The sequence below is a fragment of the Cibotium barometz genome, chromosome 23, assembly GCF_041138505.1.
Source record: "Cibotium barometz isolate CiBa-2024 chromosome 23, ASM4113850v1, whole genome shotgun sequence".
NCBI classification, from domain to species: domain Eukaryota; kingdom Viridiplantae; phylum Streptophyta; class Polypodiopsida; order Cyatheales; family Cibotiaceae; genus Cibotium; species Cibotium barometz.
In genome coordinates, this window is record NC_141068.1 from 44,375,794 (window position 1) to 44,400,142 (window position 24,349).

Sequence of the window (24,349 nt, forward strand, 5' to 3'; positions counted from 1 at the left end):
ATAGACTCGTCAAGAATGTAACTATGCGAGGATAGTCATCCTGTGGAAAAGTAAAGACTTGGGCTATCGGGGATACGTCCTCTACGGAGTAGGGGTCAGTCGTGGTCAATAGACGAATTAGCCATTCTAATTCCTCAACATTTCCGTCGCTGGCTAGTACATCTATATGACCCAATTCGGTTTTAATTACAAGATAGCACATGTGAAATATCTGAGAAAGGTACAGATGATACCTCTCACCAAAGGTGGGAGTGGATGAAGTGTGATGATCGTGCATCTGCCATATCTGCAAACACAGATATAGCATCAGTAGGTTCATGAAGACAGGTCAATCTTGTTTCTAATTGTGTGCGGATAACTCTCCTCTTAATGTGCTCTTGCTCTTTTTACTATTTTTTTTTCTTTTCTTTTCTTTTTCGTGTATGAAGCTATATATATACATTCTCTCGAATTTGGGAGTTACATGGTCAGGGGAGAAGGTTAGGGAGGAAGCAATAGAATGTCGAACGTGAGTACATGCTCCCTCCTTCCTTGGGTAGATCATTTTTTTTGCAATGATGTTGTAGCCCCTTGGAACCAATTTGTCCAGTGGGTTATAGGTGGTGATGTGGGCAGATAGCTTTTTATGACTCTTGTGGCCACATCAAGTTGCAGAGATGGTAGTGTACACTCCCATGAACGAACGGAGGATATGGCTTCCGACGATACATTTACAAGGGGAGACGTAGACTCATTGGTTTCTTCGTGGGTATTGACAAGGGTAGGTGTAGAGCGTGCAGAAACTTCTATATCAACGTGTGAATGGCATGAGGAGCTAGAAGCTTCCTGTGACTCCCCCCTTCCTGACTAGGTGGTATCGATCGATATCGTTTGGGAATCCAAACTAGCTCTGGAAGAAGTGGTGTGGAGTACTTCGTTACCTTTCCCTTACCATGGTCTTGAATTGTCGTTGGGGTTTTGGCTTACAAGATTTTACAGGCGATGCAGAGGAATTCAGCTTATGTTTAGGGAGATCCAAATCTGGTCATTCCCTTCGTAGTATCCTTGGGCTGCTAATAATATTTTAGGAATCCAATGTGATGTTACCTTGTCTTTTCTAGGGTGGGTAGCTGCTTTCCTACTACGAGGCTTCTTGTCTGAATGAGATTGAGCAGTAGAGGTAGCCGTTAACGAAGCTTTTGGGACCCATTTGTATGTACTCTTCCTTGGGGACCACATTGCCTGTCTCCACTCTTGGCGTTGAAGCGTTAGAGGGGTGGCAAACAATCAAAGATGGTGTAGCCACTTGACTTTGTGATTTTTTCTTATCTAGCGTTTTGTCTAGAGTTGATGGCTTAGGTGCAGATACCTGAGTGGTCAGGTTGAGAGCTGGTTCTTGCGTTGTAACTCGCCTGGTTGCCCAATCAATATTGCACTTGGTGGCTAACATCCATTTGCGTCCTAAGTTTACAGTTCCCTCCATGGTACCAGCAGGCATAACCAAAAAGCTTTGAACCACAGTCCCCTTGTCATAGGCAACAGGAGTGTGCAGAATTCCCGAGACAGTGGTTTTCTTCTTATTGATACCCTTAACTTGGATGGTACTCTTGGATAAGGGTGGTTTTCCAAGTTGACACCACACTCCATATGACAACAAATTGTGTTGAGCTCTCGTATCCAATAATGCATTATATAGCACCTTCCCGTAAGGACTCTGTAGCTCAATTGGGTATTGTAGAGGCGGGTCAGATTCTAGTGAATCCTTCTCTGCTTCCTCGAAAAATGCTTGCGCAATCCCCAAGTTGGCCTCTCGTTGGCGCCTAACACGTTGCTGACGTTCTTTAGCTTCAACTCTCGCTTGTATCTTCTTAAGCTCAGCTTGTTCTTTAGCTGCCTTCTTCTGATGGATTGCATGTAATTCCTCTTGGCTTAGGGGGTCATAGTATCTTTTGAATTTACTCCCATTGAGCAATCCAACGGTTTCAACTCCGTCGAGAGTCTCCACTCGGATGGTACCTTGCGGGGTAATTTCACATACTCTGTACGGTCCCTTACCAGCATATTTTAGCTTCTTCTTTTCGTTACGCACTCCATACATCAGGACTTTATCCCCAACTTTGATGTTCTTGTTTTTCAAGTGGCGATCAAACCATTTCTTCCTTCTATCCTTCTCTACAAGGGCATTGTACACCGCCAATTGTCTTTCTTCGTCAAACCGCTCAAGGATATATAAACGCTCTACTAAGGGATTACCATCCCAGCCCTCTTGAGTAGCAACACGAAGACTAGGAATGACAAATTCCCACGGCATGACTGCTTCTTGGCCATATACCATCTTGAATGGTGTGCAATTAATAGCCACTTTGTACGTAGTACGATAGGCCCATAAAGCTGACGTAAGCTTTAGATCCCAATCCGTGCGATGAGCCTCAACTGTCTTTGTCAGAATAGAGATTAAGGTCTTGTTGGTACTCTCGGCTTGGCCATTCGCTTGCGGATAATAAGGAGTAGATTTATAATGGGATATCATGAAATTTGTTGTGAGCTCCTTAATCACTTCATTTATAAAATGCGTATCATTGTCGCTCACAAGTTCAAAAAGACAACCGAAGCGTGTGATTATATTTTCAAAGAGGAACTTGGCTGTTGTCCTCCCATCTGCCTTACGTGTCGCTTTCGCTTTAGTCCATTTGGTCACATAGTCAGTGGCCACAATAATATAGCGAGATTGTGTGTTACGGGCCGCTGGGCTAATTGGACCTACAAAGTCTAAACCCCACTTTTCAAACGGTTGGTTTACTTTAATTGGATGTAGGGGCATTTGATCTTTCCGCTGGGGTTTCTTGTAGCGTTGGCATTCATCACAACCCTTCACAAAAAGTGATGCATCTTGGAACATAGTGGGCCACCAATACCCTGATTGCAACATCTTTCGTGCAGTTAAGTCTCCTGAAAAGTGACCACCGGCTACGTCCATATGTGTCTCTTGCAAAATATATAGATACTCATCCTATCGAACACAACGCCTAAGAACGTCATCCTTTCCTCTTTTATAAAGAGTCCCGGCCATTAGGCAATAGGGTTCGCATTCCTTGATCAGCTTTTGAGCTAGATCTTTAGGAAGCTCTTTGGGTGGAAAACCATTAACCAGGAAGTTAACAATCTTCTTACTCCATTCAGGCATTGTCTCCACCATGAACAAGGAAGTGTCAGTTAAGTCATCATCAACTCCCGTAGGAGCTTCACCATTAGATATGCTAGACAAATGATCAGCCATGACATGTTTTTTGCTAGGTCTCACAACAACAGTGAAATCAAACTCAAGAAGAATCAACAACCATTGTGTGATTCTCCCTGTGGAGCATGGTTTGTTCACCAGATACTTGATGATCCACATAGAAAACAAACTTGGTGGTAAGAAGGTAATAACGAAATTTCTTTACTGCATATATCATTGCCAACCCTTCTCGCTTCGTAGTGGTGTAGTTCATTTCAGCATCGTTCAACTGGCGACTGGCAAAGCTAATGGGGTAGTCTAGTTTATGTTCTCCAGGTTGAGTTAGTACACACCCAATAGCAAAGTTTGATGCATCAATATGCACATGGAAGATTAAATCCCAGTTAGGCATTCGCAAGATTGGAGCACTCGCCAGGGCCTTCTTTAATAACTCATATGCACGGTCGCAATCTTCGGTCCAAATAAACTCGATGAGAAGCTTGTACAATGGTCGAGCTATCTCAGCGAAGAATAAAATAAACCTTCGATAATAACCAACATGGCCCATAAAGCACTGGACTCCCTTATAGTTGGTGGGTGGGGGCAATTTCAGAATGACCTTGATTTTACTTTCGTCGGTGGAAATCCCATTTTTGGACACTATATGTCCTAGAATAACTACGTGTTTAACCCAAAATTGGCATTTGAAAGGATTCAATGAGATGCGATATAATCTACACCTTTCAAATACGTAAACACATCAAGTGCTCGTCCCAAGAGGAATGAACACAAAGATCATCTAAGAAGGCTTCACAAAAGTCCCTTAGATATTCCTTAAAGGCTGTGTTTATCAATCGTTGGAATGTTGCAGGTGCATTGGTTAAGCCAAAGGCCATGACGCGAAAGGCAAACACTCCAAACTCCGTTATAAAAGCTGTTTTAGCTTGGTCCTCTACTGCAATTGTGATCTGATTATAACCAAAGTACGGGTCTAAAAAGCTATAAGCCTCCTTGCCTGCAACTCTTTCAAGCACATGTTCCGAATTCGGCAAGGGGTAATGATCTCTTCTGGTGGCTGCATTAACCTTTTTGAGATCAACGCACACTCTGAGTTTCCCATTCTTCTTTGGTACAATGACTATCGGAGAAACTCATTCTGTGTGCTCAATAGGGTATATGAATCCACATTTTATAAGCTTTTCAATTTCCTCTTGTATAATCTTTGCATACTTAGGATTCATTGGGTAGGGACGTTGCTGGACTGGTTTAGCAGTGCTAATCATTGAAATTGTGTGTTGCACCACATTGGGTGGAACACCCTTCATATCATGGTATATATGTCCTTGAATTCTTTAAGAAGCATCTTAAGTGTAGCTTCTTCCGTTTTGGTGAGGTCTTGAGCAATAAAAATAGGTTTAGACTCCTCACCTGGATCTGCTAGTTCTATTTTCTTAACTACCACTGGGCCATCGTAGACACCGCTACTCCCATTGGTAGGCGTTCGTTGGGCTTTTGTGTAGACGACTTTACGTTCCCCCGTGGTAAAAGATTTGAAATGCTCGGGTGTGGGGTGTAAGTCTACCGGTTCTTGTTGTGCCATGCTTTTTTCTTTAAATTCCGCTTCCTTTTGTTTTGCTGAGCTAACTCTCGGTTTTGACGCCTTCTCGCAGTACGACTTAGATTCGGCTTCTCTTCGATTTCTAATTGGGCGATGTCATGAGGTTGCGGACTACACCACATGACACTTTGGAGGTATTCTCCCCAATTATCCACTAACTTCCGATGAGCGTCATATGCTCCTACATAACTAAGCCATTCTACAGTGGATCTCTCTTTGTTTATTCTAGCTCGTACATTAGCTCGATAGCGTTGTCGCTTATGTCTCGTCATCTTCTTACCTAGTTTCTGATTTTTGTTTATACGAGATTCAGACTCACTTGATCGATCTTCACTTGTGTCCCCCTCACTCTCGGATGAACTGCAAGAGGTTACTGTCCTAGGCCTTGAGCACGTGGCTTCCACACTTGGGTGAATATTCAATTCATACCTCCTATCAGGCTCAGAGTCAGTTTCTTCTTGAGATTCAGACTTGGAGTCGCATTGGTCAGAGTCTTCGCTACTTTCAGTGTCAAGGGAGTTTGCCACTTTCTTGCCATCAGAAGTCAAGTGCATAACACCTATCATGTTTACTGGCACTAATGGTGGCATATCTTGCCCCTCAGGTGTTACCCAACTTGTGCCTCTATTTCCCCATGTGTCTATGGTTGTCGCTAGGTGTACCCAATCTACGTTATCTGACTCAGTCATGCTCGGTAGGACATCCATATAAGGAGAATCTTCCCCATCATCGGTCTCTTTAATGGGGCTGAGTGAATAGTGGTATTCGATCGATGATCAATGATAACCTTGCTTCCTAAAGGATGTTCGCGACCATTCTCAAGATCAACTCGAATGACAGTGTCCTGGAATTGTAAGTAGACATGGTTTTTTGACCAGTCATGCACCATTTGTGCTTCCCTCATGAAAGGACGTCCTAAGATCATTTGATATGACATAGGATGCTTAGAGAAATCCATTACAATGAAGGTATGCCTTACCTTGTATCCGAGAATCTTGATCTTAAGGTCCCTTAGCATTCCAATAGGTTTAGCTATAGTTCCATTTGCCATCTTAACCACTATGTTTGTGACTTCTAGGTGAGGTCTTTCCATAGATTCCCAGTAGTTTTTAGTCACAATGCTCACTCCAGCACCACCATCAAGGATTCCCTTTAGAGTTAATCCCTTGGTAGTAATGGGGAGGGTTGCATTAGATTCGTCACCTTCAAAGTACTGTCCCAACTTGTTAACAGGTATTTCAACGACCGAGTCTTCATCTAGGTTGGGCTGTAGATCCAAATGTTCCTCCACATCTTGAAGCGTGTCGGGTCTACTCATATTTGCAAATTGTGGTAACCCCACCTTCAATTCTTCATCGAGAAATGCCCGAAGAGCTAAGAATAGCTCAGGATCTCCGTATAACTTGGATATGATCGTGGTTTTGATTATAGAGGACATGAAATCCATTAGTTTGGACACATTCAACAGTACTTTTTGAGATATCGGCCCTTGACTGGGGATTGGTTGAAGATGGAATCACTTCCTCTTCGATGGGGTCAGGCATTCCCTCACTAAACATTCTTTCAAGCAAGAAGGGTGTCTACCCACTTCTTGATGTCCTATCCTCACTTTCTTCCCGAATGATACTAGGTATAGCTAACGGTTTATGGCTCCTGTGAGGCTGAACTTATGTAGGAAACATTGTGTCTGGGTTCTTGATTTTTCTAGGTTCGCTTAAGTACTAGGCAATCCTTAGATTGATGGCCATACTTACCATATGTATTGCAAGTCCCATTGAATTTAACTCTGAATGTGGGACATTCACTCATGCTATGTGGTCCTAAGCAAACCGAACACCATTGTTGCTCTCTTCTTGGGTACATATGGCTATTTTGAGGAGCTCGATTACCCCTAAAGTATTCTTGGAGAGCCTTAGTAAGGTCAGCTATAGACATTTCGGATATCTTGGGCTCCTTGGCAATAGGATTTACAGTCATTGGCTCGTGCCCAGATACTTGCGAACTAATAGACTTTGTCTCCGAAGACACCTTTTTATCTGCAATCATCAAGTTGTCATCTAACTGGATTGCATTGGCAGTGACTGCTTCCCACGTCGTAAGACCTCTAATGACTAGGCCATTATATATGTCCTCGTGGCGCAATCCTCGGATGAATCTATCAAGAAGTTGGTTGTTATTGAAGCGCTCATCGGGAGTACAACGAGAATTTAGATGCTTTAGTCGACTAATAAAGTCTCTCATTGACTCTCCTTCCTCGCGTTCAGCTTTTTGGAGTTGAGATGGTACACCCCAAAGCACACCCTCACGTATGTATTCTTTCAAGAACAATCTCTTGAGAGTGGGATAGTGAGTACGCTCTTCAACCCTTAAAGTTCGATACCAATCTCCGGCTTTTTCACTCAAGGTTAAGCCTAAGGCTTTACACTTATGTAGCTCATTGTGCTCTTCCAAGGAATCACACACGTGTTCAAAAGCTTCAATGTGCTTCCTAAACATCTTCGTTACCACTGAAGTTCTGAGTGAGCTTGGTAACTTGTATCGCCTTGCTTCTAGGCTCTCTCTCAGGTATGCCACGCATGTTTTCCGCAATAGATCGTCCGATCGTTTGAGCAAACGTTGCTAGATCACCTAAGTGAGCAGGCATAGCTGGTGGAGGCACTTCTGGGATGGCTTGGTTGACAGGAGTTGGCATTGGTCTTCCCACGTCGTAAGACCTCTAATGACTAGGTCATTATATATGTCCTCGTGGCGCAATCCTCGGATGAATCTATCAAGAAGTTGGTTGTTATTGAAGCGCTCATCGGGAGTACAACGAGAATTTAGATGCTTTAGTCGACTAATAAAGTCTCTCACTGACTCTCCTTCCTCGCGTTCAGCTTTTTGGAGTTGAGATGGTACACCCCAAAGCACACCCTCACGTATGTATTCTTTCAAGAACAATCTCTTGAGAGTGGGATAGTGAGTACGCTCTTCAACCCTTAAAGTTCGATACCAATCTCCGGCTTTTCCACTCAAGGTTAAGCCTAAGGCTTTACACTTATGTAGCTCATTGTGCTCTTCCAAGGAATCACACACGTGTTCAAAAGCTTCAATGTGCTTCCTAAACATCTTCGTTACCACTGAAGTTCTGAGTGAGCTTGGTAACTTGTATCGCCTTGCTTCTAGGTTCTCTCTCAGGTATGCCACGCATGTTTTCCGCAATAGATCGTCCGATCGTTTGAGCAAACGTTGCTAGATCACCTAAGTGAGCAGCATAGCTGGTGGAGGCACTTCTGGGATGGCTTGGTTGACAGGAGTTGGCATTGGTCTTGGTATGTATGCAGCTGACGCAGTGCATATCGATCATATGTACCTATCGCTACTCATGCTCATGTAGCTCCTACGTCTCTTGTTATGCCAATGGCGTATATCGGAGTAGGCATTGTGGATTCCCTAATGGAAAGTTGAGCCAAAGTTGGAAAGCTAAAGTTACTGCTCGTGGGCTCAACCTGCATTGAGACTCCAGGTGAAACAACATACGAAGGATCTACGGGACTCACCGAGGGAGTCTCTAATTGCGACAGGGTTGGTTGTTTAGCCTTTTGCCCGTATCCAAAAATCTCATAGGGCTAGTTGAAACTAGGTTCACTCCCCTATTCTGCCTCTTGAATTGGATACTTCTATTGATAACTTCACATATCATGTGGTTGTTCATCTAGATTGGTGGCACTAGATGTAGATCGTATGACTTTTAACCAACTTACATGGTATGTGTAACCCGTGTATAGGTCAGTCAGAGTCTCCGTGTGTAGGTCATATTCCCAATTTTCATTGAGAAATATTCCATCTAAAGTTGGGTGCCAAAAGGTTCTCTCGAAGTGGACGCAATGTCACTTCTTGTGGTTTGACTTCTAGGGGCCTCTACTTTGGGAAGAGCGTCAGAAGGTGGTAGCTCAGTAGGGTCTTCATTAAATGAAGTGGGTAGAATATCCACATGGACACTCTTTGGGAGGGCAGGGTCTACATGAGATGTGAATGGCGAATCTACTTCCCCACCTCCTTCGTTTACTTCACTTGTCGCAAGTTCAGAGCGCGTAGCTCTATGAAAAGTCTCTATTAGATAACTAAACATGCTAGATTCGGATTGTGGGGCCCAAACTGGCACGTTTTGGCTTGCTTCCTCAGAGTTTTGGGTAGGATGCCCTTCCATGACTTTAGAGTCAGAGGACGAGTCACTAGCCGCTATTCGTGGATCTTGGGTTGCACTTCGTTGGGTTCCAACTGAAGACCAAGATGCTAACGTGGAGGGATGGTGTGAGCCTGCGTAAACTGAAACGCTTTCTAGTTGCTCAGACTCTAGCACCCGACCAGAGCGTAGATGCATGTGACGTGGGTATCCTACGGGCATTGGTTACTACCCTTGAAGCCCACACAAGTGGTTTCTCAGGTGTTTCGCACTCCATTTTTACTTGTTTTTGTCTTGTTTTCAACCCGTTTTTATCCCTTTACTTATGGCCGAAACTGGACTAAGGTGTGTGATAGCTCAAGACGAGCGTATTGTTCAAGGGATCCTAGCGTGCTTTACAGCACAGTGTTCGCCTATCCGGAGCTCTCGTGGCCCTCAGAACACTCTATTTGTGCCTAGGTGTGAGGCTTAAATTAGAAAGTCCAAGGGTGCCTGTGGGAGGAAAGGTGAAGGCTTTGTCCCACATGCCCACTCCGCGCGCGCGCGCGCGCGCGGGGGGGGGGGGGGGGGGGGGGGAGGGAGGGGGGGAGGAGACTATATATAGAGCTTCACTTCCCTTAAGCTTTCACTTGAGAGAAAGCTATGGAGACTCACTCTCCTATATATATATATATATCAAAAGATCGAGACCGAGGCCAGGGTCGGGGTCGATTGGGGGTTTTCTCTTTTTCAATTTTTTTTTCAATAAAAAATTTCTTTCCACGTAGGTTGGGTTGATTTAATTTTTTTAAACTTAAAAAATATTTTTAGAGAAAAATAGCTCATGTACACCTAGGACTAGCTGCTTGCCGCTGCGGCGCCCTCTGCAACTGCCAACACAGTAGCACAGCGCGCAGCAGCTCTTCTATCCTCTGTCTACACGCGCGCACGCACACACTAACACTAACTAACTTACTGCTCTAACAGCTAACACACATAACTGAAATGTGCAGAAAATGAAGAAAACAGAACTGAAAAATGATTGAAGAACAGCAGCAAACACACAAACACGCCTCTCTTTGCCTTTCTTGCAGGATAAAATAGACTTCAAACAGCAGCCCGAGTTGCATCTGGAGCTTAGTGCAGGGCAATTTCCCGGCAGCGGCGCCAAAAATGTGCGCTCTTGCCGCATGTGTCGGAGCTAGGGACTTGCCAAGCACCGTGTGCGAGCCACGAATGGCTGCAAGCACACAACCAGGAAACCAGCAAGCTCAAAACAGGGAGCAATGGTGTGTCACTCACTGCTCAGACCACCGTCGTGAAGGATTCTCGCGTCGTGATGAAGAAGGAGCCGCCGCCGCCGCTCTACCGCCTCGCTGCCGCCGTGCCGCCACGCAATGCTCGATCACTACACACTCTCTCTCTCACACCCACACACACACGCTGGAGAAGGAGATGGAGAAGATGAAGCAAGAGCACTCCTTGTATTCAACACTCAGAGAATGAGAGGTTTTAGGTTACATTTGACTTTTATATGTAACCTGGCCGTTCACACATGGGCGGCCTCACATGGATGGTCGATCCTAACCCTTATCCTGATGAAATTCAAGGTGCGTCTCTCATCGGCGATCACCCAATCTCCTTACCCTTTACATGTGGTGCCGACAAGCCCGGCCCATGACTCAGAATACGTAAAATAATTATATGACATAAAAAGTAATACGTCTCAATGTCCGCCATAGGTTAATAGGGGGAGTGAGCTGCTGGTCGCATGATGAAGATGAGTCTAGTAAAAGTGACACGTAAGTAAATAGTAAAAGTGACAATATCAACTAGCTCACCTTGTATGTGAATATTTGTCAAGCCGCTTACCTGGTGTGAAGTGTTAAAGATTATCACCATAGTTGTCAGGTACGAAAAGTTTGATTTGGTACGGTACGTTCAAATACGGTCTCGGAATGCATCGCTAAATTTTGAAAATCAAAATATGGTGGAGGTATGGTCTATTAAAAAATACTTAAAAATATAAATATAGATGCAAAACTTAGAGAAGTTGCAACTTACAACTTACTCAAAACATAAAAATTTAGAGGGAGAGCCTTGAAAGTTGAGGAAGAGGGAGAGAACCTAGAGGGGACTCAAGGGAGAGGGGAGGGTTGAGCAATGAGCACTTGTGAGGATGGGGTTAGGGCATAGTTGCACCCGGTTCGCGCACCGTTGAGTGAGGCGGTTCGATACATTACGGTTTGAGGCAGTTCGGTACAGTACGGTGCGGTGCGATTCAGACCTGAACTGACCTTTCGCGGTTTTTCGTCCGTTTTTGTGGCCGTTTATGACCGTTTGGAGAGCCGTTTGATGGGCGTTTTTTGGGGCTCTTGCTTGCTTGCCTTGAGGCTTGAGGCTTGGCTTGAGTTGGTCCTTTGGTTGCCAACTTGCCTTTGCTTGAGGCTTGACTATTGAGCCTTGAGCCTCTAGGCTCTCCCTATTATCTATATAATAGGCCCTCCCCCAACCCCATCCTCACAAGTTCTCATTGCTCAACCCTCCCCTCACAAGTGCTCAAGTCTATCCTCTCCCTTGAGTCCCCTCTAGGCTCTCTCCCTCTTCCTCAAGGGCCAAGGCTCAAGCCTCCCCTTCAAGGCTCAAGCCTCTCCCTCTTCCTCAACTTTCAAGCCTCTAGGCTCTCCCTCTTGAGTCTTGAGTCTTTCTCAAGCCTCTCCCTCTTTCTCAAGCCTCTCCCTCCCTCTTCCTCTCTCTCCCTCTTCCTCAAGCCTTTCCCTACCTTGAGTATTTTTTAATGGACCGTACCTCCACCGTATTTTTATTTTTAAAATTTAACGGTGCGTTCCGAGACCATATTTGAACGTACTGTACCAAATCGAACTTTTTGTACCTGATAACTATGGGTTACGGGAGGGCCTATTATATAGATAATAGGGAGAGGCTCAAGGCTCAAGCAAAGGCAAGTTGGCCAATGGCAACCAAAGGCCTAAGGCAAGCAAGCAAAAGCTAAGCAATGAACAGCCCCAAAAAACACCCAACGAACGGCTCTCCAAATGGTCAAAAAAACGGCGAACAAAACAGGCAGAAAAAAACGGCCGCCTGAGATCCGGACCAAACCGCCAACGCATGTACCGAACCGAACTGTATTGAACCGACCGTATCGAACTTGGGAGATGGTGCGCGAACCTGGTGCAACTATGATCATTACCTCGGTTTACAGCGAAGTCCCTTTGGCCAAAAATGGTTTGGATTGCTTGGAGACGTCTCTCTAATTCCTATGCTGGATTGGAGATGAGGACTATGTCATCTGCATACAAGAGAATGGGTGCTATTTTTTGTGCTATTTGCAAGCTTGTGCCTTCATCCTTTTAATAAATTCTGTGATCTCATCAATGGGGAGAGAGAGAGAGAGAGAGAGAGAGAGAGAGAGAGAGTTCTATTAGTGTACGAGGCCTGCCAGACTTGTCCAACCAAGATCTCCTAAACAGAGTCTAAAACAAGATTAGAGAAAAGGGGTGCAGGCAAGCTCACCTCCCAACCGTGGGATTAGTAGTTCGATCCACCCCCGAGTGAGGGGCTAAGGTTCCACTCCACAGATACATGCCAGCATTGGTGTTCCATACCACCAATGCTTGCCCACGAGGGCCCTCGGCAAGACTATCTGTGATCTGCCATGTCCCCGGCAAAAGTAGAAACTCTGGTCCAAGCACAGACCCATGAGAAGCGCCACACAATGGACTCACAGATAATAACCCAAGGCATCACTTATATAGTGATAACTGCCGCTATAAATAGCTAACCTGCTATAGGTAACCAGTAGCCTAGTTTATTACTTTTGAACCTTAGTCCACTGGTCGGTATTTCGATCCACCTCGGAGCCAAGGGCTAAGGTTCCACTCCATAGACACATGCGTTGCAACATTGGTGTTCCATACCACCAATGCTTGCCCACAAGGGCCCTTGACAAGACTATCTGTGATCTGCCATGTCCATGGCAAAAGTAGAAACTCTGGTCTAGGCATAGACCCATTAGAAGTGCGCTGCACAATGGACTCATACATAATAACCCAAGGCATCACTTATATAGTGATAACTGCCGCTATAAAAAGCTAACCTGTAGCCTAGATTATTAATTTTGAACCTTAGTCCACTGTAACTGGCTTCGATCTCCTTATCTGAGGGCCACCTAACCTTGTTAGATTAGGCTTGCTAATCTGAGGACTAGCTCTAGGTACATAACAATTAATGTCTATGAAAGGACAAAATGACCTATGAGACGAATACATACATGAGTACATAAATAAAGACCATGAAGGTCTTATTCCATAAAAAGGAACATTAAACCAAGCAAAGAGAGAGAGAGAGAGAGAGAGAGAGAGAGAGGTTTGAATCTGACATATGGTTTGTGCATGTGCAGGAATATCAATGATGTTGATAAAACAATGGATGATATAAATGAGCAGACTGAAAATATGAAGCAGATACAGGATGCCTTATCTACTCCAATCGGTAGTGCAGCGGACTTTGACGAGGTAAGGATCTCCCACCCAAACCCTCTCCCACCCCTTTACTAGAGTGTTAATAAGGCACACATATATACCTTCTTGCGAATGACTCATTGAATTTTTGGAAGCAGGATGAGTTGGAGGCTGAGTTGGAGGACCTTGAAGAGGCAGAGCTTGAAGAGCAGCTTTTGCAACCTGCAACTTCATTGCCGCCCACAAAATTGCCACCTGTACCTGCTGCAAATGGGCGCTCAAGCCAGACTCCCTCCCGAGTGCAACCTCAGAGTACCGCAGAAGAGGATGAGCTTGCTGCATTGCAAGCAGAGATGGCTTTATAAGTGAAGCAAGCTGTTGCTCAATTTTTCAACTTTGCTACGCTGAAATCATATAATTGCTGTGTAAAATGTGATCGTGAAGCAGGGGGCCCATATGATGGTCTCTAAATGTGGGTAGTGAAAAGCATTTTAAGTTTTATTATCCATATGTGGCTAGTTGGCAGCTTGATTATGAATAGCTAGGTTGTCTCTGACCTTTTTCGGTCTTACTGTAGGGTTACATATTAGGAAAGCTAGTTCTCTCCCTCCCTGTAAATGACCACTGATGGAGGGAGGTCCTTGCTGCTATGGTTATCATACTTGTCAAACCAAGCGTGGAACATGTAACCATCTAAAACAAAATTGGATATGTTATTTGTTTTATCTCTTTGTGACTACATGACATATGTGAAGTGAGAGTTTCAAAGCTCATTATTCCTTTCTCATTTCTTTTTGGATCTTGTGTTTTAGTTGTGCAACTTTTGTAAAGTATGTTTAGCACATGCAGTTCGTGTCTCTTAGATATGTGTGGTGTAAGGCTTTCTACTGGAGCTTTTAAAGATGGTAGGTTCATTTGATGTAGTTTGGTAAATAGGGGCTTTATTTTGATCCATTGCTTACAATAGCCATTTCTGAATTTGAAAAAGTTTAAAGTGAAGTAAATTTGTTGCGATGTACGCAATTTTGTTGTGGGGCATTGCCTGGCATGTTAGACAAAGTTTGCTTGTATTATGGTTTGAGGCCTTGTGTTGGCAGATTCAAAGTCTTATCCATTTGTAGCTAGCTTGTAAATCATTATATCAGGACACTGTTTTTGAGACGTGTCTTCAATGTAAAACGACCTCATACATTTTCAAATGAACATGGTACCACACAATAGTAGTGTATTGACATGCAATAGCTTCCAGCAAATGGAGGACCAAAATGAGAGGATGGGGAGTAGCCATCTAAAAACCATATATATTTTGTTATTATAGGCAATTGTAACTACCTTTTGGTGGCATTTTCCAAGAGACAAAAGTAATTTTAGTGATAGACATGGTGAAGAATGCATAAGAAGCTAACTTATTTAAGTTTAGTATTTGCATATTTTTATGGAATATTTAACTTTACAATTTTTAGGTAAAATTATAAAGTTAAAACAGAAATGGAAAAAAATGGGCAAGCATGGTGTAGATCATAAGTTGCTAGGAAATTAACACTCATATTGGGATATTTGCAAGGAATTATTGAGATGAGACTCGAAAACTAAAAAATCAATATGGAAATGGCGGCTTTTTTGCATTATTGGCTAGGAAATGGTTGTTTCTTGTTGAAGCCACCCAAGAACCCATGGAAGGATTTGCTATATCAGAGGCAAATGAAAATGCCAAATGCTTGGATTATAGAAAAAAAATCGTATGCATTGGCCTTCTTCAATGACCGCAATAAGATAATTGATTTAGAAAAATACATTTTTAGTAAAATTTGGAGATAAGGCTATATTAAGGTTTTCACTCTCTTAAACTCTCATTATTGATAACTCACAAAAAGCCTTTAAAAAGAAAAGTAGCGGAATAATTCTCACAATTTTTAAGGGTTATTGTGACCTTTTATTATTATTATTATTATAAGCATGTGGGGAGAGTCCACCCTTACATGCATGCAAAGTTTGGTCATAATCGGAGCATGTTTGGATTGGTAATTAGCATCCAGTGCGGATTTTTCAAGTCTCTTGATGCTTAAGAGGCCATGGAAAATCCGGGCTTTCCCCATACCATTGTACCTAAACATGCTCCGATGAGAATCAAACTTTGCAAGCATGTGGGAGGGGTCCACCCTCACATGTTTGCAAAGTTTGGTCACAATTGGAACATGTTTGGATTGGTAATTAGCGGGGCTAGTGTGGATTTTTCAAGTCTCTTGGTACTTAAGGGGCCATGGAAAATCCGGGCTTTCTCCATTCCATCGTACCCAAACATGCTCCGATGGGGACCAAACTTTGCAAGCATGTGGGGGGGACCCTTCAAAGTTTGGTCACAATCGGAGCATGTTTGAATTGGTAATTAGCGCCTAGTGCGGATTTTTCAAGTCTCTTGGTGCTTAAGAGGCCATGAAAAATTCGGGCCTTCCCCATACCATCACACCCAAACATGCTCTGATGGGGACCAAACTTTGCAAGCATGTGGGGGGCCCACCCCCACATGCTTGGAAAGTTTGGTCACAATCGGAGCATGTTTGAATTAGTAATTAGTGTCCAGTGCGGATTTTTCAAGTCTCTTGGTGCTTAAGAGGCCATGGAAAATCTGAGCCTTTCCCATACCATCATACCCAAACATGCTTGTATATAATGTCAAGATGCATGGTCGAAATTTTTGTAGCTAATTACTGCTTCTTATGACACAGAAAATGAGATTAAGCCATGTTGGACATAAAATAGATGCACTTCCTATCACACACAACAATAACAAAAAGTTATGTCAAGACACATTCCTTGAAATAAAATGTACATGGACAGTTAGAAACTCAAGAATCATGCCCATACATGTCCATACCTCTTCATATCCACTATAACACCATGTCTTATTCAACTTCAATTTGAACATGATCCTTTGGACAAAAACCCTAGACAAAGTTTGATGTTAAGCAATTTTTTCCACAAGGAGTATGCTATATCATTTGATCTCCCATCTACAACATAAAAAGAGGACATTAAAAAAAGGATTTAAAAAATTGTAACAATCAAATCATAATAAAGTATAAAAATAATGCATAGGCTATTACACATAGCTCTATGTATGCATAACATCTTAACATCACTGTGCAGTATATAATGTCAAGATGCATGGTCGAATTTTTTTTCAAAAATTGTCACACCATGAAAAACTCAGTTTTTCACCATGAAAAACTCAGTTTTTCACATGTGAAAACCCAAGGGGTAGAAAAGAAAGAAAGAGTATAAAAAGTGATCCTATTTGCAAGCTTGTATCTCCCCGATCGTGAGGTCGATACGTGTTCTAGTGCTCATCTTCAAGATCTTTAAATCTTTCATTGTGTTGACCAAGTCGATTTTCATTGTTTTGGCCTTCTTCGATCAACTGTCGAAAAAGTTGGCCCAAAAATTGAGGCAAAAGAACGCGATAAAATCAGCAAAAAAAAATCTCGTGGAGGACCACTCTTTTGAGCTATCAAACGCAAGAAGTTTAATAAGGTTAAGGAAGCAAAGTTGTAGTACTTCAAAAATATTACAGCTCTCTGGTAGAACTTATTTCCATTTTTTTTTTGTAGAATATTTAAAAAGAGCTACAAAAACTGAGTCATTTTAACATTTTCGAGAAAAAAACGCATGACTTGATAGTGACGGAAAATAGGTTTTGGAACCTCAACTATCTGAGAAACTACCGTCGTACGCACTTTTCAGAAAAATTATTTCTTAAGAGGGCATTTACATGCCCTAGCACCTAAAAGGGAACTTATGCAAAATAAGTATACAAAGGTTGTTTCAATCTATAAGGAAACCAAAAAAAACAAAAATAAAAAAAGAGTACAACCAAGGGGAGTTATAAACGCGCCAATATCAAAATTTAATCCAAGCGTTGAAACCTATCAGTCTGTGAGGCCCATGCCTCAAGTACAATCCCTAAATCACATCTACCATGTATTGGACAAATCTTATACCTCCAATTATGCTATCGAGTTTCAGGCCTTGGTGGGACACCAGTTCCCACGGTGACTGGTCCTATGCTGAATGTAACGATTGTTCTGACTTTCTTGCAATTGATCGGAGATGATACCCCACAAACCTCACAACCCCTAGACGCCCAAACTCTAGCAATATTGAACAATCTAGAAAGGGGAGTTGCATAAGGATTGCATGGTGCTTTAACCAAAGAGGGATCTATACATGACGCAAAGAAGTTATCTAGAGTCATGTCCATAGAAATTTCCAATCTCATGGAAAATATGATGAAACTACTGATCCTGTTCAATTTATGCAAATGTTTAAGCAATGACGTAAAGCATTTGGAAATCTAGATTGCCCTACCAAAGTATATGCACTGAATTTATGCTTGGTGGGCAAGGCTAATAGATGGTTCATCACGTTGATGTCTTCGGTTAAGGTAAATTTTAAAACTCTAAAGATTTTCTTTATATACGGATTCTCGAGATAAGACCCTAGGTGGAGTCCTGCAACAAAGCTCTACATGATAAAACAGAGACATGAGGAAACCATACGAGATTACATTTTACGCATGAAAACTGGGAGAAACTCAATGATGCACAAATGAAGCAATGTTTCCTCATAGGATTAAAGAAAAATACTTCGCACAATTTGATCATAGTCTCAAATCCAGGTATAAAACTGCTAAGGAAGCAATTAGACAAACATTGCAATGCTTCTATTGTTGTGGACATCACAAGGTTATAGATTGCTCAGTGTGGAGTTCCTGACACCACACAATCCATGTGTGAATGATGTGCCATTGATTATATGTTCATAGATTACTCGAGGAGAGAGGCCTTATACCCAACTCTCAATATCTTAAGTATGCATGGTTCAGCTAAATGTCAATGGACAGTTGTCCATGGTTCCACTAAATGAGCTCACACATTTGTAAGCCAAGGTGTGAGTTAAAGCCAACAAGCCTACAAAAGAACATTCTACACAAGAGGTAGAAGCGAATGTCCTAAAACTCAACCTCCTAAACATAAGAAATCTAAAGATACACAAACTGAAGATGTTTATTGTGCACCACCTGTGCCAAGCTTTTTCCTCAATCAGCTTAAAACTCGTTTATTGCTTAGTCATCCCCCTAACTCCTAACTGGGATAAGAATATATCTTTGCCTTTTATAGCATCAAGGTGATACAAAATACAAAATATCCGAAATATCATTTTTGAGAGACTATTCAGGTAGAGAACCCAACCCAAAAAAAGATAAACTAGAAAAAGAAGGGCTTAGAAAGCTCAATTGTTATCAACCTCCTCTTGAAGAGTGAGGTCTCTGATTTGGAACTATCTCGCAGCATGAATGTTAATCCAATTCTAGGATTAACAAGAGCTACCGCCATTATCTTACATCAAGGAGTCACGGTAGATACACCAAAGGGTCATACATTCAAGATATCAATGTGTGGACATGCTCCAGAAGCTCTTCACCTGTGTTGAGCTCCTCTCTTTGGGTTTTTTGAATGCCAAGTGTGTGACGGAGTATTTATGGCGATTCCCGCTTTAAGAGCGTGTGGTAGCAAGTTAGGATGAAGTCGTAAGTGATGTACTTCATGGATATATTATGAGAGTAGTCATTGTAATAGCATTAGGCCTCTTATGAGCCTAAAGTGCCCGACCGGCCACAGTTTAAGTAAGTGTGAACACTTATGGCCATGTATATAAGTGAATTTCTCTCATATTACAACATACTCTCCCATTGTGCAATTGAGTCTTGCTCTTGTTAATCCTCTTGCTAATCTCTCTCCCTAATGCATGCTAGTGAGTGTGTGTGAGTGAAGTGAGGTGACAGGAGGGACGAGGACCCGTAGTACAATGCGGCGGTGTGACAACGCTCTCACGGGAGACACGGTGGAATTGCTTCTCAAGGAGTTATAGAGCTTGGAGACCTCAAGGGTTACGAGCTCGGCCATTAGAAAGATCCTCACGACAGTTGCGGTTCACCAGGTAATCTCTTTTTGGATGTGTTTCAAGGAGGGTTAGGGTGAGCCTTAACATTTTTGGCGCTGCTGCCGACGAGGAACCATCCCTTGGCTTTTTCCATCATTTTGTCTCTAATCTACGCATAATCCATTAGTGGTTTCCCATGAAAAAGATGTAGATTTGATGGTGATTTGTGTGAGATTTGGTGTGGAATAACTCTCTGTTTTGTTTTTGAAAAGAATGCTTTTTGCTTAATTTTTAGATTAATTTGTTGTTTTTGTGGTTTTTCATGTTCTTAGGGCTTGCACATAGTTTGTATTAGGCTTAGTTTGCATTCATTGCATCAAACAATGCAAGAGAATGCATTTTTTAGTGAATGTTAGCTCTCTTTAGTTTAAACATAGATCTAAGATCATTAATTTTAGTTTAATTGTGTGTTTTTTGTTGAAATTATTTGGATTAAAGTATTAGCAGGTATTAGGAGTAGCTTAATCTTTCAAAAAATTTCTTAAAATCATCAAAAAATCTTTGAATTTGACTAATTTCTCTTAATGGACTGATCTTGTTATTACGGGTGATTAATCTTGATCAAGAGGCTAAAAAATTAAAAAATATGTTAAATTGGGATCTAAATTGATCATTTGAGTAGTCGAAATTGAGATTTTTGAGTGTTTTGAGAGCATCTAGATGCATTAAAATACCTAATTACATCAATTTTTTGATCAATTGAAAAAATTTGACTCTATTTGCTTAATTTCACCTTAAAAAGGAGACTATAATTAAGAGTCTAATTAATCCTCTAATTTAGATTAATTTATACAATTATTGATACACATAGATTAGTTTTTCCTTGCTCTATCCAATGGTATGCTCAATTGTGTGAATTAATTAGAGATTAGTGGTTAATTAGAGTCCTTGATTAGTGTAAAAGAGGGAAGTGAAAGGATTAATCTTGGGTTAATCTTTAATCACATTTTTACATAACTCATTAAGGCTAATGAGCATTCAATGAGAAGATGCTCATGAGTTGTCAATTTGTCCATTTTGGGGGTCATTTATGAAGGGTGTAAGGTGTGTCATTAAAGGGTTGACTTTTTTGATTCCACTTACCTTATTTGGAAAAATGTCCGTATCCCTTTTATTCTAAATTTTAAAAAATATTTTTCCCAAAAAAGAAAAATTCATATTTTCAACTACACTCCAAAAAATAAAAATAAAATAAATCTTACGTGAACGAAAAAATGATGTGAACAAAAATCTTATGTAAAAAAAATAAAATAAAAAAATTAAAATTTAATTTCCATGTGAAGTCCGGTTCATGCGTGACGGCGTGAAACAGCAATTCACATGGGAAAAAAAATAAATCAAAATTTAATTTTCACGTGAAGTCCGGTTTACGCGTGAAAAGTGTTTCACGGCGTGGAACACCAGTTCACGCAAAAAAAAAATTCGAAATTGAATTTCCACGTGAAGTTTGGTTCACGAGTGAAAAGTTTTTCACAGCGTGAAACCAGTGCACGTGAGAATTTTTTTTTAAAAAAATCGAATTGAATTTTTCGTGAAGTCTGGCGTGAACCGTTTCACACCGTGAAACACCACTTATGTAGAGAAAAAAAAACACCCATGTTTGGAGGCCCGTATCTCCTAAACCGTATATCCGATGAAGGCGCTCTAGGGCTCATTGGAAAGCTGACATCGAGCTCTTCGACTTTGGACGTGGTCGTTCGAAGTCAAAATCGATCATTTTGGCCTCCGACCAATAGCCTCAAAATTTGACTCGAAAATCGAGGCAAAAAACAACCCAAAAACCACGAAAAATCGTAAAAAATAGTGCGAAAATGACCGGAGTCATATTCGGGCTTCTTTTTGAGGTCTAGACGACAAAATCACAGACGACTCAGGGAAACAAAGTTGTAGTACTCCAAAAACCCCTCATACAGAGTTTTCCAAAATTCCTTTTGGAACACCCTAAAAACGTGTTGCGAAACAGGAAAAAAAATCTCAAATTTTTTTTCGTCTTGAGACAGTGATGGAAAATAGGTTTTAGGACCTCCTCTTCCATCTGGGAAGTTCCTAGCATACGCTTTTTCTGGAAAAATATTTCTAAGACCCACGTGCGTAGTGTCAGCTAATTAAGATAAACGGACACCCATTTGATCCAACGAAGAGTACGCCAAGCCTCTTGAGGCTGTAAACGGGCTGCTGTGGGAAGGTATAAAAAGAAAACAAAACTGTAATTGCTCATTGAGCATTTAGGCACTCCGACATGGCCACAATAGGAGTACCAGGGATCACACAAGGACTAAACCTAATGGTTGACATCTTCGAGCCATTGAGATCCATGCCACAAATTCACCTCCCACCAATACAATTGGCCATGCCTATAACAAGCGTGTCATCAGGTTTTACACCCCCTATGACCGATCCCACCAGGCTTTGGTCCTTTGCCTAACATTCCCACAAATCGTATAAGTACCAACCCTTTCCTGGATGCCCACACCTTGGACATACTGACTAGTCTAGGAAGGGGGGTGGCCCAAGGACTCAGTGAGTCTTGTCCAGCAAGAGCACTCACATATGGCTTCAATGACATACAAAAATACAACCATACAAATTTCCAAAATTATGGGCAAATACGATGGAACAACAGACCCTGTTCAATTCATTCAAATGTTTGAACAGAGATGCGAAGCCTTTGAAAATCCCAACTGCCCCACTAAGGTACATGCGTTGAACTTATGCTTAGAAGGAAAAGCTAGCATCGCATTAATGACGACAATCAAGACCAACTTCAAAACCTTGAAATCAGTCTTTATACATGGCTTTTCCAAACAAGGTGATCGGTGGAGTGTAGCAACAGAACTCTATTCAATTGAACGTCAACCCAATGAATCCATTAGAGATTTTATCCTTCGGATAAAACTCTTGGACTCACGTTGTGAGTCATGGGAGAAATTAAACGATGTTCAATTGAGGAGATGTTTTATGATGGACTTGAAGAATAACAGCTTACACAACTTGATCATTGTATCCAATTCGGAAACATTCGATCAATGTTGCAAAGAAGCAATACGTTTAGATGACAACATGCTAGAAGATGATCATGCTATGAGATGTTCCTCATCTAAAACAAATGAAGCAATGACAAAAGAAAGATCGATCTCGGAATTGACATTTCTAGAACTTTATGCAGCCTTGCTTAAAACCTTATAGCCAACATCTGTAAGAGGATGAAAACCTTCAAAACCAGACATCCTTAATTCCTATAAAAGTGACGAGCAAAATGCCTTGTGTTGAATGCAATCACTACGACCATCCCAATCCTCATTGTGCATACAAGGCACCTATTTTTCTATATTGCATGTATTGTAAAACCTTTGATCATGATACTAAAAAGTGTCCCGCTTCATCTACAATGGACTCAAAACCTCCATCTCCCCCGTGCACAAAACAGAAACAGTCCAAAGGATAGAAACTGCTCAGGAAGCAGTTAATCATCGGACACTTCAGTGTTTCTATTGTCGTGGACCTCACAAGGTGGCAGACTGCATAGTTTGGAATACTTCCATGCCCATAGTCACTGACACCTTGCGACCAATGTGTGAACGATGTGGCATTGATCACATGCTCCAAGATTGCCCAAGAGACGAGTTGCTTCAATGCAACTTGTCTCACAAAATACAACTCTTAACATCTTAAGTGTACAAAACGGCAGGGCAATTGTCCAAGTGCCATTGAATGTGCTTACACGTTTACACGCCAAGGCACGACAAACAGTCCAAAAGAATATAAAAGACAACACCTCAACATGGGTAGAAGAACATGCTTTAAAACAGAACCCAAAAGAAAAAACAAAACCTTCTAAACCCAAGAAAGACAAGGGACAAAAAACTATCGAAGCCAAGGTCGAAGTAAAAGATAGGGAAAAGGAGTACGTAGAGGACATAAACCCAAAAGGGGACATAAACACAAAGGAGCCAAAAGCTATATAGGATGCAGAAGCATCCACATCAAAGACCACCACACAAACGTCAACACCCATATGTACGACACATGATACAAAAACCCAAAAGAAAATTCGATCTCGTCGCATGGGTAAACATAATGAAAAACTGACAAACCAAAGAAAGTCAGAGAACGAAACAAGTTCTAGTACATCACTAAGTGAGGATGAGACAAGTTCTTACTCTTCGCTCAGTGCACCACATAGACCAATCAAGAAACTAGAACCCACCCAACCACCCCAAATGGATAATAATGATCACATGCCATACGCAGAACGTAAAAAGCGAGCTCAAGAGTGCATGCTTAGCATGGTTAAATGTCTTACAGGGTCACCGGTTGTGATTGAACCTCATAATGCCAAACCTAAAACAGTAACCAAAATACAAAGCCTAGAAGAGTACCTCTTTCCCTTTCAAGAGGAAGACATACTCTAATTTAAGGTAGATTGTACGAACGGCTTCAGAAAGCACGTGAGGAATTCAATAATTCCCTTACAAGATTAAAACAATCTCTCCAAATCTCATTCGGAGGAATGCCCTTCTCTCATGATAAAGCCAGCATCATATCAACACTTGCACCTTTAATGGCTCAACTTGAGTTATACAAGGACATGATGAACTACATAAACCAGGACTGTGAGGATTCGCAAGTTTCCAAACAACCCTCATTAAGACTGGTTAGAGGGCCAAGTGTGCCATTGTACGCATTGGGTGTTCTTGAAAAAGCTGAGACCCAAACAGAGGAAAGTGAATGGGAATATGAAACTTACACAGGATCTAAAGATGAAACAATAACCGAAACACCCATGGTTCCTTTGGAAGACTCTATCATCGTATGGTTGGATTTTCCTATAGGCAATGATGTTTAGCGCAAGCATGCATTGATTAGCCCTCGAGCAAGTCATAACATCATGAGACATTAGCCCTCGAGCA

At 41.8% G+C, this 24,349-nt stretch overlaps 1 protein-coding gene across 1 annotated transcript in view; it reads left to right on the plus strand.

The window, feature by feature from the left end:
* The window catches only part of LOC147625990 (vacuolar protein sorting-associated protein 32 homolog 2-like), a 43,886-nt gene extending 29,660 nt beyond the window's left edge, over positions 1-14,226 (plus strand). The window contains exons 5-6 of the mRNA XM_086817555.1: positions 13,379-13,493; positions 13,598-14,226. Of these exons, the coding sequence (XP_086673681.1) occupies positions 13,379-13,493; positions 13,598-13,804 (322 nt within the window). The 3' untranslated portion in view covers positions 13,805-14,226. The remainder of the gene's footprint in view (positions 1-13,378; positions 13,494-13,597) is intronic.
* Positions 14,227-24,349: the final 10,123 nt, after the last annotated feature.